This window comes from Beta vulgaris, chromosome 6, assembly GCF_026745355.1.
Source record: "Beta vulgaris subsp. vulgaris cultivar EL10 chromosome 6, EL10.2, whole genome shotgun sequence".
Classification (NCBI taxonomy): Eukaryota; Viridiplantae; Streptophyta; class Magnoliopsida; order Caryophyllales; family Amaranthaceae; genus Beta; species Beta vulgaris.
In genome coordinates, this window is record NC_079207.1 from 30673478 (window position 1) to 30692214 (window position 18737).

Sequence of the window (18737 nt, forward strand, 5' to 3'; positions counted from 1 at the left end):
GGGTTTGGGATTTTGGTTCGTCGAGCAAAACAACAGAGGAGGGGTTTCATGTTGGGTTTCATTGGGTTTTCTTATCTTTGGGTTATCTAAAACAACCGACAAGAAGGGAAATTTGGAGCAAAACAAACCGACAACATTAAAGGATGGGAACTCGATTTCGATTTTCTATTTGGGCCAAATACTTCTTAACTAATTGCACAAACCCAAAATAATAAAATAATAATAAAAGAAATAATCTCATCTAATTAAATATATAAATATATTACAAACACGATAATATAATTCAACTCCAACTCAAATAAAATAAGATTTTCGGAACATAATTAACTTAATAATTATTGTTACCTTTTAAATAAACGTTCTTAAAAACAGGGCTATTACATACTACCACCCTTATTTAAAGTTTCGTCCTCGAAACTTGAAAACAATAATTTACATAAAACCAATATCTCAACTCGTAAGATATCAGGTATCAAACCTCAATTCTACCATCAGCTCTTGTATTTCCACTTCAACTCAATATCAAAATCGAGGAGCAAAGAAAACAAAAGGGGCAAAATTTTCGGAATAGAATTCCAATCATCTCAGTCGTAGAGATTTCGTTTGAAATTCGTTTACTTAACCGAATCATAGAAATTTCTCAAAACACATCACATTAATAACACAAGACACTATACGTTTACATAAACGAAATCATATAACACACGCAAAAGCAAACACTTATACACTCAAGCTTCAACATTCTTAATTTCTTATCATCAATTCTCAACCACTAATGATCCCAAACCAATTTCGAACTATTCCAAAGACCTTTTACCCTCGCTAGGTAGCCAACTAGGCATACGGTCGCAAGGTTGCTCTGATACCATCTTGTAACAGCCCGCTCTTCCGAGCTGCTAATGAAACACATTCGACAACCATAAGCTAGAATTCAACTCCTAAATAAATTAACTTTGCAGCGGAAAAACATCCTTAATTACACCAATACATCAACTAATATTCCCAAATTTTATACATCGAAAATATCAATAACTATTCTCAAACCGACTATCTAAAAGACAAGCTGAATCCTTAATCTAGGACGACACCATAATCTTGCTTCACTTCGAATTCCGAGCTCTGAATATCAAACCTGCAAATTCAGGGGAAAATACAGAACAAACACAATTCCAAAATGAGTGGAAAACTCGTAACCTTTACTTCAGCCCGTTATAAACATTTTATTTCTCAAATCATTTTCATCTCATTACAACGCTGGCATAGCTCACTCTCTTAAACAAATCAGTGGCAAGTACGGGCTTTGGACAAAGGACAAACGCTGCCTCCAAAGTTCGTTATGGAGCCCAGCAATACTACCCCCAAGGTTCGTTATGGAGCGTAGCCGACCGTATCAGGTCAAAAGAGTAACCATCCTCCACCCATACCTTGGCCACTTTCTATTTTCAGTTCATAAACTAAGCCAGCAAAACAGTTTTCGTATTCATATTCAATCAATGACATTCATCAACACATTCATATCTATGGCCATAGTACGAACTTAAGTATCAAAAACAGAACACAAAGATACACACACAAGGGCATGAGCAAATGATTTTACTGAACATAAAAGTTACATGAAACGCAATCCGAGTCCAACAACACAATCAACTTCATAATCCCGAATGATTCTTCACTCCAAAATCATCCTCTAAGAATCACCTCACAATTATAGCGATAATGAATAACTAATCTTAAACTAATCTAAACTAGAAATGATAATCACAACTAATTGAAAATCCTTCACAACCATAATTCCAATCACTAATTACTAAATTCCCTAAACTAATTCTACACTACGTATCATGAACAGCAGCAAAACAACAACGCATCACCACTACTAACAACCATCACAACGCCACCAACCATAACAACCACTAGAACTACAACACCAAACAACAACAACTACTACAACAACAATATCAGACAACAACAGCCCAACAACAACAAACCACCTAAATAAAATAAAACAGCGACAACAACAAACAACAACTTGGACCTAATACACAAATAGAAAATCAGAAACAAAAAGGATAAAAAGGAAGTATATTATACCTCTGCTCTTGAAGCAGGGGAGACCACGACAAAGGGAGGGCTCGATTTCGGCAGCGGCGGATAGCACCGACAGTAGAGGTGCGCAACACCACCAGCCACGAACAGAGGATTCAACGAGAGGGAGATAGAAACAAGGCAACAACAACAACGGTGGTGTGCTGGATTGCGAGCAGCACCACACGCACGGCATCGGCGAACCACCAGCGAGAGGAGAGAGAAGAAACATGACAACAACAACAGCAACCGCGGCAACACCGCAAGAACAATAATATCATTTTCTTTTCATTACAACGCTGACATAGCTCATTCTCTTAAACAATCAGTGGCAAGTATAGGCTTTGGACAAAGGACAAACACTGCCTCCAAGGTTCGTTATGGAGCCCAGCAATACTACCCCCAATGTTTGTTATGGAGCGTAGCCTACCGTATCAGGTCAAAGAGTAACCGTCCTCCACCCATACCTTGCCCACTTTCTATTTTCAGTTCATAAACTAAGCCAGCAAAACAGTTGCATATTCATATTCATCGAATAACGTTTCCAGAATCAAATCATATAACATTCATAACTATGGCCATAGTACGAACTTAAGTATCAAAAATAAAATAGAGATCCAAACACACATGGGCATGAGTAAATAATTTTACTGAACATAAAAGTTACCTGAATCGCAATCCAATTCCAACAACACCTTCAATAATCATCATCTCCAAATGATTCAATTCCATAATCATTCTCCAACAATTTACCTCATAACAATAACGATAATTAATAACTATTCTCAAACTAATCTAAACTACAAAGTGAAATTATAACCAACTCACAATCTAGAAATTATCTACCTTAATATTCTCTTAATTCTCACTTCGTAACTATAACTCTAAATCATTGAACTGAGTAAACCAAGCTTAACTAGAAAACATAATTAAACAAATAAGACACTAACAACCCTCCTTTTGAGAATAACAACAGTAGTACTACTAACAACAACACAACACCCTGCAACAATTGAATAATCCATTAACAATAAACCACCACTACAACGATACAACAACAACAACGTAACATCAATAACGCACAACTACACCAACCACCACACCAACAGCCGTAACAATACCATTAGACAACAACGAACAACAACAAAACAACAGCTAATAACGACTACTCTAACAATTCAATACAACAACAATAACAACAAAACAGCAACAACAATAACAACTTGGGCTTAAACAAAACTTGAAACCATAATTTCAAGGAAAAAGAAAAAGGTAGTCATTACCTCTGCTCTTGAAGCAGGGGAGACCACGACAAAGGGAGGAATCGCCGACCACGATGAACAGCGCCCGACAACCGTCGTCCACCGACGAACAGAAGCAGACCCACGAACATCGACGAACAGGAACAACTACACCATAACACGAGAGAAAGGGAGGGACAGGGGCTGCGACAAACAGCAGCGACGAAACAAAGGAGGAGAGAGAAAAATCGCGAATAGGGGATCTATCACAGCCGCAACATCGCGCAAGTGGAGGAGTAGACGCGTCTCCGACGAGCTTCAAGAACGCCGGCGAGGAGAGGCGCAACTCCGGCGAGGCAAAGAGCAGGGGACGAGAGAGAGAATATGGCTGGGGTTTGGGATTTTGGTTCGTCGAGCAAAACAACAGAGGAGGGGTTTCTTGTTGGGCTTCATTGGGTTTTCTTATCTTTGGGTTATCTAAAACAACCGACAAGAAGGGAAATTTGGAGCAAAACAAACCGACAACATTAAAGGATGGGAACTCGATTTCGATTTTCTACTTGGGCCAAATACTTCTTAACTAATTGCACAAACCCAAAATAATAAAATAATAATAAAAGAAATAATCTCATCTAATTAAATATAGAAATATATTACAAAAACGATAATATAATTCAACTCCAACTCAAATAAAATAAGATTTTCGGAACATAATTAACTTAATAATTATTGTTACCTTTTAAATAAACGTTCTTAAAAACAGGGCTATTACATACTACCACCCTTATTTAAAGTTTCGTCCTCGAAACTTGAAAACAATAATTTACATAAAACCAATATCTCAACTCGTAAGATATCAGGTATCAAACCTCAATTCTACCATCAGCTCTTGTATCTCCACTTCAACTCAATATCAAAATCGAGGAGCAAAGAAAACAAAAGGGGCAAAAATTTCGGAATAGAATTCCAATCATCTCAGTCGTAGAGATTTCGTTTGAAATTCGTTTACTTAACCGAATCATTGAAATTTCTCAAAACACATCACATTAATAACACAAGACACTATACGTTTACATAAACGAAATCATATAACACACGCAAAAGCGCAAACACTTATACACTCAAGCTTCAACATTCTTAATTTCTTATCGTCAATTCTCAATCACTAATGATCCCAAATCAATTTCGAACTATCCCAAAGACCTTTTACCCTCGCTAGGTAGCCAACTAGGCATACGGTCGCAAGGTTGCTCTGATACCATCTTGTAACAGCCCGCTCTTCCGAGCTGCTAATGAAACACATTCGACAACCATAAGCTAGAATTCAACTCCTAAATAAATTAACTTTGCAGCGGAAAAACATCCTTAATTACACCAATACATCAACCAATATTCCCAAATTTTATACATCGAAAATATCAATAACTATTCTCAAACCGACTATCTAAAATTCAAGCTTAATCCTTAATCTAGGACGACACCATAATCTTGCTTCACTTCGAATTCCGAGCTCTGAATATCAAACCTGCAAATTCAGGGGAAAATACAAAACAAACACAATTCCAAAATGAGTGGAAAACTCGTAACCTTTACTTCAGCCCGTTATAAACATTTTATTTCTTAAATCATTTCCTTTTCATTACAACACTGACATAGCTCATTCTATTAAACAATCAGTGGCAAGTATAGGCTTTGGACAAAGGACAAACACTGCCTCCAAGGTTCGTTATGGAGCCCAGCAATACTACCCCCAAGGTTCGTTATGGAGCGTAGCCTACCGTATCAGGTCAAAGAGTAACCGTCCTCCACCCATACCTTGCCCACTTTCTATTTTCAGTTCATAAACTAAGCCAGCAAAACAGTTGCATATTCATATTCATCGAATAACGTTTCCAGAATCAAATCATATAACATTCATAACTATGGCCATAGTACGAACTTAAGTATCAAAAATAAAATAGAGATCCAAACACACATGGGCATGAGTAAATAATTTTACTGAACATAAAAGTTACCTGAATCGCAATCCAATTCCAACAACACCTTCAATAATCTTCATCTCCAAATGATTCAATTCCATAATCATTCTCCAACAATTTACCTCATAATAATAACGATAATTAATAACTATTCTCAAACTAATCTAAACTACAAAGTGAAATTATAACCAACTCACAATCTAGAAATTATCTACCTTAATATTCTCTTAATTCTCACTTTGTAACAACTCTAAATCATTGAACTGAGTAAACCAAGCTTAACTAGAAAACTTAATTAAACAAATAAGAAACTAACAACCCTCCTTTTGAGAATAACAACAGTAGTACTACTAACAACAACACAACACCCTGCAACAATTGAATAATCCATTAACAATAAACCACCACTACAACGATACAACAACAACAACAACGTAACATCAATAACGCACAACTACACCAACCACCACACCAACAGCCGTAACAATACCATTAGACAGCAACGAACAACAACAAAACAACAGCTAATAACGACTACTCTAACAATTCAATACAACAACAATAACAACAAAACAACAACAACAATAACAACAACTTGGGCTTAAACAAAACTTGAAACCAGAATTTCAAGGAAAAAAAAAAGGTAGTCATTACCTCTGCTCTTGAAGCAGGGGAGACCACGACAAAGGGAGGAATCGCCGACCACGATGAACAGCGCCCGACAACCGTCGTCCACCGACGAACAGAAGCAGACCCACGAACATCGACGAACAGGAACAACTACACCATAACACGAGAGAAAGGGAGGGACAGGGGCTGCGACAAACAGCAGCGACGAAATAAAGGAGGAGAGAGAAAAATCGCGAACAGGGGATCTATCACAGCCGCAACATCGCTCAAGTGGAGGAGTAGACGCGTCTCCGACGAGCTTCAAGAACGCCGGCGAGGAGAGGCGCAACTCCGGCGAGGCAAAGAGTAGGGGACGAGAGAGAATATGGCTGGGGTTTGGGATTTTGGTTCGTCGAGCAAAACAACAGAGGAGGGGTTTCATGTTGGGTTTCATTGGGTTTTCTTATCTTTGGGTTATCTAAAACAACCGACAAGAAGGGAAATTTGAAGCAAAACAAACCGACAACATTAAAGGATGGGAACTCGATTTCGATTTTCTATTTGGGCCAAATACTTCTTAACTAATTGCACAAACCCAAAATAATAAAATAATAATAAAAGAAATAATCTCATCTAATTAAATATATAAATATATTACAAACACGATAATATAATTCAACTCCAACTCAAATAAAATAAGATTTTCGGAACATAATTAACTTAATAATTATTGTTACCTTTTAAATAAACGTTCTTAAAAACAGGGCTATTACAATATCTTCCACCGGGATTCTTCTAATAGGTTGCTTTAGGGCTATATGATAACATGATTTTGCCATTTCCTGATTTCCTCTCAATTGTGTTGTCGCACCCAGATTCGACACATACAACATTGTCAAATGGTAAGTACACACAACTCCTTGTACCTCATAAACAAACGGGGCTCCAACTATATCATTGTAAGCTCTCGACACATACACTACCAAAAACTTTGCCATTACATCTCTAGCTTACTTATTTTGTCCAACCGGGAACGACAACATTATGAGACCTTCAGGAATCATTGATGCTCTCGTGAACCCTATCACCAGATAGAGGACGAGCCTCAAATACTCTCGGTCGATATTCAGTTTCTCGAAAGTGGAGAAGAAAAGTATGTTTGTGGACTTCCTCCGTACATAAGGTAACCACCAAGGAATCGTCATGAGGGAAGATAACATACTCTACATCCTCCACTGTGAAAGACATGGTCGACATTACTGGTGGCTTTCTCCATTGCATGCATTCATTGAGGTTTACTTGTTGCATGAACTCTTTAAAGCTTACTTTTGCTATGTTCACACTTCCACCATAAATGGGACGGTCACTGATGATGTGGATTTCTCCGAACCGCGACTGAACATTATGGTTGCTTGGTTTCACTAAGTCTCCCTCATTTGTCCAACCCTTATACTGAGTGAAGTGTCTACAATCCTCAGTCAAGTGTCTGTGATCACCATGAAAATTACACCATTTGCTCTTGTCAAGATTATTATGGAACATCTGCTTCGGACGTTGCCACTTGTCACTGTCCTTGATCATTATATATATCTGAGCTCTAGAGGTTGTGAGTTGAGTGTACGAGTCAAATTTACTTTTTTTTCTCGTTGTCACTCCCCTACTTGACCACATTGGATTCTTGCTTGCCTTCATTCCGATCACGATCACTCTCGCGACCCATATCATTCTTCCGATCTGCTTCTCTTCCTTTTTCCTTTCAGGCTCGCGATGTTGACTACTCGCGGCCTTATCAAAATCCTTACCCCTGATGAAGTCATTTGCCTTTGCAAAGACTGGTCCTAGAGACGTGAAGGTCTTGTGGCCCAAATAACTCCTGAATGCTGACCCTTCTTTTAGCTCAGTAATCAAGGCCAGAACAGTTACATCTTCTTAGAGACGTGGAATAGAGACCTCTTTCACATTGAAACGACCAATGAAATATCGGATATTTTCCGTGTCACCCTGCTTAATAGAGAGCAATTCTTCTGTAGTGCACTCACGGTGCCTATTACTTATAAAACGAGTACCAAATGTGGATGATAACTGAGAAAAACTACAGATAATACCTAACTTTATACTCTTCAACCAGGTGTGGCATTCGCAGTCAGAGTGAATGAGAGTGGATGGGAACTCCTTAAACCATATATCATCAACTTAAGTGTATAGGTACACGTGACCTTCATAAGCTACGACGTGATCATCTGGATCCGAGCTGCCACGTACTTGCAAGAACGCATTTTGATCCTTGGCATGACATGATTCAAAATCTCTGTTACAAACGAAGAAACCTTTGGCTTGATCAACAGATGCCCCCCCAACTGAATAGTTACTAGCACCGCTGGCGCTTTAATCATCATCACCATAAATATCAAGCTACTCAATCTCTAAGATGGTCTCGTCATACTATGGATCATCCATTGGTCTTTGCATCTTGGGTCCCACTTGAATAAAGGTGCGCATCTTTCTTACTAGCGTGCCGTCAGCGTTTCTACCGGTTAAAACCAGTGATCGCTTCCGGTGTTGACTTGTCCTATCCCTTGGGGTAGGTGAGTTTAGGGCTGGCAATCGGTTGGGTCAATTTCAGTTTGACCTGATTTATATTTAAGGTCACTTATTCCTAACCCAAACCCGTTCTGATTCTAATTCCAGGTCGAAACTCATAACCCAAACCCGACTTTACTGATTTCGGGTTGAACCGAAACCAACACAAAATGACCTGAAATGATATTCAACTATACAATATAAGTTACGAATGTATGGTTAATGACCTGAAATGAAATTTAGGTGATCCAAGAAATGGGCTTGACCCAATACAAATAAAAATAACAAAAGATAGGTTGTATAAGTTATAGTTTGATTAATTTCAAGTTGACCCGACATGAAAATAACCGGACTTCTAAATCAGGTTATTCAAATTATTTTTAGGTTTAGAAAATCAACCAAAACCTAACCCATTATATTTTCAGGTTGGGTTGGGTCGACCCATTTCTTATTTCAGGTCGAAAATCTCAACCCAAACCCGGAATTTTCAGGTCAGGTTATCGGGTTGGGTCAACTTTTGCAAGCCCTAGGTGTATTGCCTTCAGGCTGGGAGTGCCCATTAGCATTTGTATGAATGATTCCACTGTTTTTAGTTGTTCTTGAGAGAATTGGCTTAATTGCGCTAAGTTAAGCGGAACGCCACCAATCTTTACTTCAGAAACATTATTATCTGGTGTTCGCTCAGCATTATTCTCGGACACCCTAAAATGGAACTCAGGTGCCCATGTAGGTCCGGTAATTAGGGATTGGGAAGATCCTGTAATGGTTTCAAATTCTGTTGGACCGCATCTTCGTTGTTTGCGTCACCCATGGTTGTTATCACAAAGATGGGAATCCCCTCCTTCTAGCGCCATGTTGTTCCGCAAGTAGAACGGTTGTGGGTCTTGAAAAGAGTCCACCAAGGAATGGAGTTGGCATCTGCTGGTGAATAATTGCTAGAAAGCAAACGTCAACTACCCTCAGGGGGGATGCGAGGAACCCCCTTCGACGCTCAATTCAGTATGTGTCTGCAACATATTTAGAGAGAGAAAGTAGAGAAAGACAAGAAATATATATGTGTGAGAGAATGTACATGCAGAATAGTACTAGTGGGTTATTTACAAAAGTTCTATTATTCAGAGAGGGCGTGTAATCCTTCTATACGTGTATGGTTGTGATGCGCCTGACAAAAGAAAATATTACTCTATATTCTCTTGTTAGGTGACCGCCAACAACGTTGTCGGACTATATTGACGAACTAATCTTTGGCATTGTTAATAAGATTTTCTCTGCTAGAAACCTGTAAGATGTTCGCGCACAACTAAATGGTGTATGCTAACATACTTGGGTTATACCCATAGAATACTGTTTTTGTGAGAAGGTCAATTACTATTGATTCTTATTATTGGAACTTATTGATATTTATCTAAACTTATTTGAATTAATAAGTTCCATTGTCATATTCAAATTTCATAAAAATGTATAGTAAATATAGGCTTCATGTTGGAATATTCGGAATCATCTACATTTCTGGAATTATTTGTTTAAAAAATTTGGTAGTACTCGGATCCACATACATTAGCCTGAGTCTCTATTATATAAGGGAAGGGGGGAGCAATGGTGTCCTCTTTTGAAATGCCTATTTTACCCTCCTTCCCATTCTAAATTACAATTTCACTTACAAATCAAAGGGGACTTCAAACAAAAATACCAAAAATATATTTATAACAATCAATCACAAGTCAACTAAAATCATAAAATTGCATAATTTATGTTATGCAAATCACTAAAATGAGGAAACTTTATAAAAACTTAAAAATTCACTTACAAACTACAACCTATAAAAAAAATTGACTTGAAATCAAAGTGTCCACTTTCTTTACAGTTTATGAAGTGTTGTACTTAATTCAAAAATCAACTAAAAAATTATAATATTAGAAATCATAAATAAATTCAATAAAATTTCTATTTTGTTCATAGAATTTAACTTTGAAAAGTGAAAAAAAAAAAAAGAATGGTGAGAGATTTAAGGGACAGAAACTAAACCAATCAAATTTTGCAACTAAAAACAATTATACTTTGTATGTCTAATGTTAAAATTTTGGCTCTTATGCCGAAGAAAATCGAGTTTCTGTTTCGAAAAAAAATTCAAGCACGCATCGCGTGCAAAAAAATCTAGTAGACCAATATGTGATGCATCTTCCCCGAAGTATATTCTATTTTATAGTATTACCTCTTTTGATTTGTTAAATTTTAGTAAATCAGAATTACTGGTTCCAATTTCATATTTCATGGTATTTGTACCTAGACTTGCATAAATGATTGCAACCTAATAAAATTGTTATACCATCGACTAATTAATGGTGTATCTATTGAAACAATGTTCATTAGTATAAAAATGATAAAAGAGTGACAATATATGCATCCTTAAGAATTATTACATTTAAATTACACTATTTTGAATGCTTTGTGTACTTGTACCTTTTTTTTGTTAGTTGTTCCATAGCGATGCTGTACACAATATTCACAATTCAATATAATGTTGACAACATATTTTTGTCACAGAGTGATGTATACAGATTATAAACAAATTTCGTATTATCATAAAAAATAATATACATAGCCCATAGTTTGATCAATCAAATACTTTTTACACCGATTTTTGACGCGTAATTTGAATATGAATTCTAACATTTTCATTTAAGAAGTTTATTCAAGATTTATACGTAGGCATATGGCCTACCTTTATCATCACGCATTATTATATACGAACTGATTTACATGTCACTTCTAATAATTAAACATAGTAATTTTTGTAGTTGTTAGGTTTTCACATTGATATATATTAAAATTTCGTTGGCCAATTGACCAATTTGGTAAAAAAAATTACGGTTTTTTCACCAGGTACCCCTGTACTTTATCAAAATTCATGGGGTATCCCTAATTTCAAAAAAATGCACCAGGTACCCTTATTCTTTTCACAAAATGCATGAAATGCCCTTAATGACTAACGGTGTTAAGTTTCCGTTAGTCATTAGGGTTAATTAACCCCTTTAACCCTCTAATCCTAATTAAATCCCTAATTAACTAAGCAAATCCTAACCCTAAACCTAACTCCTAACTTCAAACCTTAGCCCACCACATCCAACCACCACCACCCCATCACCACCCAACAACCAGCATCTCCCTTCCCCCTCCCCCCCCCCCCCCCCCCGGAGCCCGTAACAGACCCCCCTACCCCGAACACCCCTCCACCCACCTCGAAGCCCGCAACACCCCTCCCCGCAACCGACACGACATCAGCCCCCTCTCTCCTCTCTACTGAAACTCATCAATGGCGCCACTCCTCCTCCTCGTCGTCTTGCGCGAATTCCCAGTCGCGAATTACTTTGAACCGTTTCTTTCTCAACAACCCCGTAGAAATTCCTCCTTGATTTCTTTTTCTCTCTCCTTCTTCTTCATTGATTTTTGATTTCGAAAATGTTTTCAAAATTTGTTTTCGAAAATGATTTCAGAACTGGTTTTCGAAAATCGTTTTCGCAAAAGGTTTTCGAAAACTGATTTTCGAAAATGGTTTTCGAAAATAATTTTGAAAATGGTTTTCTAAAATAATTTCGAAAATGGTTTTGAAAATAATTTCGAAAATGGTTTTTGATTTCGAAAATGTTTTTAAAATTGATTTTCGAAAATGGTGTTGCTGCTAGGGGAGGGGGAAGCTGTCGGGGGTGGGGGTGGGGATGGGGGTCGGGAAATCTAGGGGGGATGATGAGGACTGCTGTAGGGGGTGAGGGAGGGAGGGAGGGAGGGAGGAGGAGGGGGTGGTGGTGGTTGGGTGGTGGTTGGGTGGTGGTTGTGGTTTCAAGTCATGGGGTTAGGGTTAGGGTTAGGGTTAGGGTAAGGTTAGAGGTTAGGGTTTAGTTAATTAATTAGGGTTTAATTAGGGTTAGAGAGTTAATTAACCCTAATGACTAACGGAAACTTAACACCGTTCATTAAGGGTATTTGGTGCATTTAACTTGAATAATAAGGGTACCTGGTGCATTTTTTTAAAACTACGGGTACCCCATGAATTTTGAAAAACCACAGGGGTACCTGGTGGAAAAACCGAATTTAGCACCTAACGACAATTTGGTAAAAAAGTTAGCTTTCGTGACAATTTGGTAAATAAACTTAGCTTCGGATGATAAATTGGTAAATAAACCTAGGTTCGGGTGACAAATTGATAAAACAATTTTGAAAACCTTTTTTTTTTTTCTTTTTATTTATTGTTGAATTCAAGGGTATCTCCTTTTAATTAATACAATACAAGCGAGAATCATTAAAATATTATTTCACTCATCACATGTGGAGAGCAAATGTATTCATGTATGTGTTTGATATTTTTGAGATTTTCTTAGGGATAATTTAATGCACCATTGTCCTCAAAGTTGTCATATATCTTCATTAGAAGATTGTATTCATCTTAAAAATTATCCACAAATATATTAAATACCTATCAATACATATTGAATAAAAATTATGTTAGTTCGAATGAAAATGTAGAGGAAAATATAGGGGATAATTGGGTAAATAATTACATAGAGAAAAAAGAAATAATGATGAAAATAATAAATTAAAAATATTCTCTTTTTTACACAATTATTTTTCTCTTGTTTGCATTCTAATTAACATTCGAGAGCAACCTTTCAAAAAAAAAAAACATTCAAAAACAATAACATTTGTATGTAATATGTATATTATTTCAATATTTTTGTGGAATATTTCTAAGATAGATACAATATTTTAATGAAACTATACTCTCCAAAGTAACAACTTTAGGGACAATAATACATTAAATATTATAGAAAATATTGAAATTTTGGCCTCAACGTCTCAAAAGCTCAATTTTTTTAATAAATTGTCGCAGTAGTTAATTTTTTTAATCAATTTGTCACCCGAACCTAAGTTTATTTACCAATATGTCATCCGAAGCTAAGTTTATTTACCAAAATGTCACCGAATCTAACTTTTTTACCAAATTGTCGTTATGTGCCAAATTTTTTTACCAAATTGGTCAATTGGCCAAATTTCGTTAGTCTCTATTGTGTTTCTTGATGATTGTCTCTGTTCCTAGGATTGTTGTCTTTGTTCCTAGTCACAGTTTAGTGTCTTAGAGTCTTAAATAATTTTAGAAATAGGTTAAGAGTATTTTTATTTTATTTGAGTTTTCATTTTCTTGTTTTTTCTTAAATTGCCAATTATTTGCCATCATCAAAAAGGGGGAATATTGTTGTATTCCATGTTTTGATGATGCCAAATACTTAGGTTAATTTTACTATATAGTATTTATTTATTTAAGTAAAAATTATAAAAACCAAGAATAATGTAATGTCCAAATTTGAATTTATATCCTGTTGAGAAAGATTAATTTTTTAATCTAAGTCTAGTTATTTATCTTATACTCTTTGAATCTTTATCATATGGTATGTTTAATATTCTAGTAACTTAGAAATCTTTGGATAAAAGATTCTTTAAGTTAGTAGATATTTTGTGGTTGTTGTTATGCAAGAAATCTGATGGAGAATAGCGTGGAGGAGATTGTGGAGATGATTCTTTGAATATCTCCAACAAACTCCCTTGGCGTGGCGAAGATTGTGGAGCTGATCCCTTGAAACTCTCCAACCAACTCGCCACTAACGGCTAGTACAAGGAGGTTATTTCCGTTGCAAAGGACATGGAGGAAGTGCATCGAAAATTGGCCCATGATCCCCATCATTCCACTTGCGAGGAGAATGTGGAGCACAACATGTCCAGATGAAGAAAGGATTGAAGCAGCTATTTAAGGAAGAATATTGTTTAAAGAAAAACTTAAGAACTTTCATGCAAGATCAAGTTAATTATTACTTCGAAAGTCTTTCTTGTAATTGCTTCTTCATTTAACGAACACATTTATAATATTCTTAGAGTGTGGGTTGAGAGAACTCAAATCATGTATTCGAGAGTGAGAAAAGAGAAAGAGGGAGAGAAGACTTCTAGTGAAGTCAAGAGAGGAAGTCATGTGTTCAGGGGAACAGGGTGACTGGGAACTGGTTCCTAGAGGAACTGAGTGAGGATTGATTTATAATAAGTTGTAATAAATTTTATAAATAAAAGAGCAAGGTTTTTTCTAAGAGAATTGAGGAAGATAACCTTGTTAAAAGGATATTCGAGTGTTCTTCTTATATTATTTCTCTTCATTATCTTTAAAGTCTTATTATCCGCAAAAAGTTTGAAAAATCTCCCCAACTACAATTCACCCTCCTCCCGTCTTGTAGTTGTTCTAGTGTTTATACTAGACTAACAATGAGGTAACCTTGATTTGATATAATAGTAACTTTTAATAGTATTAAGGTAACTTATAATACATATAGGGTAACTTTAAAATAATTTAAGGGCAACCTTTTTTTTAGAATAAATTGGTCAAAGTAGGACGAACTATTGTAAAATAGGGTAACTTTAGAATAAATTCAAAAAGATGCTTTCGTGGTGTAAAAAAATATAAAAACTGGCGATAACATTGAAAAAAAACTTTGTTTTATACTCCATTCGTTTTCTTTTGTTAATCCTATTTGTAATTATTTTTATGAGAATAAATTAGTCAAAATAGGACAAACTTTTGTAAACGGAGTGAGTTTTTTTTTTTTTTTTTTTGAGGGGAAACAAATAGTGCATTAATTAATCCAGGGACAAAACGTCCATCAGTACATAAGGAGACACAACGATGGGGCAATGAAATTCCCATCGTTCATAACCAAATGGCACTACTTTTGCAAGGTGATGAGCTACAGCATTCCCATCCCGCCTTACATGCGAAAAGTTAATAACATTAAACCACGAGCAATGACAACTAACAATATCACACAAAATAGCATCCAAATCCGAGTGAAACAAAGCTGCCGAGGATAAGCGAAACACGAGCACCTGGGCATCTGATTCAATAACCACCTCCTTCAATCCATGATGCTTCGCCCAAAGAACAGCCATGTATATTGCTTTGGCTTCAGCTGCATCGGGTTGCCACCATGCCCTGGTTCTAAGAACAGCCGAAAAAAGAACGTCCCCCTTATTATCGCGGGCCACCGCACCCAAACCAACCCACCCCTCATCACTCAAGGAGGCATCCGCATTTACCTTCACCAACCCGCCTGAAGGGGTGCACCATTTGTTAGGACTAGGCGTGGCTTGCTTTCCTGAGCCTGCATAGATACGGTCCGCATAGGAGGCATGTTCCTCAACTTGTCGAGCCACTCGCTGAGCAATCACTTCGAGGGGTGTGCGAACATTCTCGGAAACAAACTTGTTCCTTTCACTCCATAAATTCCAAGCTAGGAAGCAACCACGCTGCACCATTTTTGCGTCCAGCTCGACCCAACTGACCAGAAGCTCACAGAAATCAGTGTCATCTCCGTCACCGAACAACGCCGCACATCCACAATCCACCGAGATTTGTCAAACCCGCACACAGCCCATCAACGCATGAAATGCAGTTTCATCACTGCTGCGGCACCAAGGATAAGGCGCCACCTCAATGATGTGGCGAGTTTTAAGACCTGCACGTACAGGTAAAGAATGGGTACACAATCACCACATGAAATGTCGAGCCTTTGGAGAAATCTCAAGCTTCCACAAGTTCACCCATGCCGTGAAAATCATCTAAGTTTCCACCCTTACCCAACATGTAGGCTGTTTTGACAGTATATCGATCGTCCTTCGAATAAGCCCATATAAAGCCATCACTTCCACACCTGCTGCTAAGGGGAATCGAAAATATACAATGTTGGTCGCTCTCATTAAAATTTTGTTCGTTCACATCACAGCGCCACTCCATCCTTTCATAATCAATGAGGTCCCCTACCACCTTCAGATTCTCACACCTCTCACTTTCAATAAACCTCCCCCTGTCATCACCCACCCAAGGATCCTGCCATATGTCGATATTCTGCCCATTTCCCACTCTACACATTAGACCCTCCTTCACCAAACTTTTCGCACTCCAGATACGTCTCTAGGAAAAGCTATTTGAGTGCCCTAATCGTGCTTCCAACACATTCCCATGGGGATAATATTTCGCACTTAAAACCCGACTAAGTAGGGAGTTTTTATGCTGAACTAGCCTCCACACTTGTCTCCCCAAGAGAGCATCATTAAAGACCTCCTGATCCTTGAATCCCAAACCCCCAGACACTTGGGTTTGCACAATTTATCCCAACTCAACCAGTGCATCTTCCTCTCATCCCCACTACCACCCCACCAGAAACGAGCCATGGCAGATTTAAACTCATGAATGATGGCAATGGGAAGTTTATATACTCCCATAAGGTATGTAGGAATGGCTTGAATAACAGCTTTGATCAGCACTTCTTTCCCTGCTCGCGACAATAGTTTTTCCTTCCAACCCCTCAACTTTTTCCACATACGATCTAGCAAACCGCGAAACAACATTTTCTTAGATCTCCCGCAAATGGTAGGGATGCCAAGATACTTCTGGCGCTTTTCAACTTTTTTCATCTGAAGAAGATTAATCAACTCCTCTTGTCTCTCTCTACAAACTCCTCCACTGAAAGACACTTCCGACTTATCATAATTAATTTTCTGCCCGGATGCTTGTTCATATTGGTTGAGAATATCAACTATTGTTAAGCATTCCTGTCGAGTGGCTCTAGTGAAAAGTAAGATGTCATCTGCAAACAACAAATGAGAGATTTTCGGACCATTCCTGCTAGCTTTTGCACCATGGAGAAGCCTAGCATCAACTTTTTACTGAATCATCTGAGAAAACGCAGCGGCTACTAAGATGAATAAAAAAGGAGACAAAGGGTCCCCTTGTCTCAGACCCCTAGCAGGAGCAAGAGAACCACATATCTGTCCATTGATGATGAAAGAGTATGACACAGTAGATACACATTTCATCACCAGGTTCACCCATCTACCATCAAAGCCCATAGTCAGAAGAAGTTTGCGGAGAAAACCCCATTCAACCCGGTCATACGCCTTGCTCATGTCTAGTTTCATTGCCATAAGACCTGTTTTACTTTTATTGCGCGGTTTCATAGAGTGAAAAATTTCTAAGGCTATCAAAGAGTTATCTGTAATCATTCGTCCAGGAATAAAGGCAATCTGGTTCTCCGTCACAATTGCAGGGACAATATTCTTTAGTCTGACAACTTTAGCTTTTGAAGCTATTTTGTACAATACATTACATAGACTAATTGGCCTAAATTCAGAAACAACAGTAGGAGATTTGACTTCGGGAATGAGAGCAATATTAGTACAATTAATATCATAAGGGAAATGAATACCATGTAAAATATTGCTAACAAAATCAGATACCTCATCGCCAATTATATGCCAAAATCTCTGATAAAAAACCGCATGCATTCCATCCGGCCCTAGAGCTTTACATGGTTGCATTTGACACAGCGCAGAATAGATTTCATCCTTCGAATAAGGACGCAAAAGATCTTCATTGAACTGGGCAATTATAGTGGGTCGCACATAATTAAGCACCCTGTCACACTGAGTGGCAGACGGGCAATCCGAAGTGAATATCTTCTGAAAATAGGTCTCAACTTCCGCTTCAATAACCTCATCATTTGACTGCCAAATCCCCTCCGCATCCCGAATACCCTTAATAAAATTCGTTTGCTTTCGCTGGGAGGCCTTATGATGAAAATACTTCGTATTCCGATCACCATCCTTAACTTCTGAAACCCGAGACCGAAAATACCAATAAGTTTCTTGTTTCGCATTTAAATCATCCAGTTTTTGTTCAAGCGTTGCACAGGTATCGCAACTAGCCCTCGAAATCGGATCCTTTTGAGCCTCATGTAATGCCTTCTCAACCTTTTCAATTTGTTTAGGCAGCTTTCCATAACCCTCCTTACTCCATGCGACTAGCTCCCTAGCCACGGCTTCAAACCTAGCCTGAATAGGTGACCCAACAGCCTCCTCCAAAGCTCGCTTAACAACACCCTCACAAGCCTCGTCGAGCAACCATCACATCTCAAACCTGAATATTTTCTTGCTCCTCATCACTCTCCTCCGGCCAGGCAGCTCACCCCTCAAGAGAATAGCAGCATGGTCTGACTTATAACGAACTAAATGTTCGATATATGCCACCGGGAAAGAATCCATCCACGCCTGAGTCACTAGGAATCTATCAAGCCGCTCTCTTATTCTCGTCTCCAACCTATTCCCCCGCTCCCAAGTATACCATTGACCAACCACTCGAAGATCTCTAAGACCA

The 18737-nt window shown here is 37.8% G+C and overlaps 1 protein-coding gene across 1 annotated transcript; it reads right to left on the reverse strand.

The window, feature by feature from the left end:
- Window positions 1–15166: 15166 nt before the first annotated feature.
- LOC125498743 (uncharacterized) lies at window positions 15167–15841 on the reverse strand. The gene has a single exon (XM_048647011.1). It carries the CDS (start codon window positions 15839–15841, stop codon window positions 15167–15169), a length of 675 nt encoding a protein of 224 aa, XP_048502968.1.
- Window positions 15842–18737: the final 2896 nt, after the last annotated feature.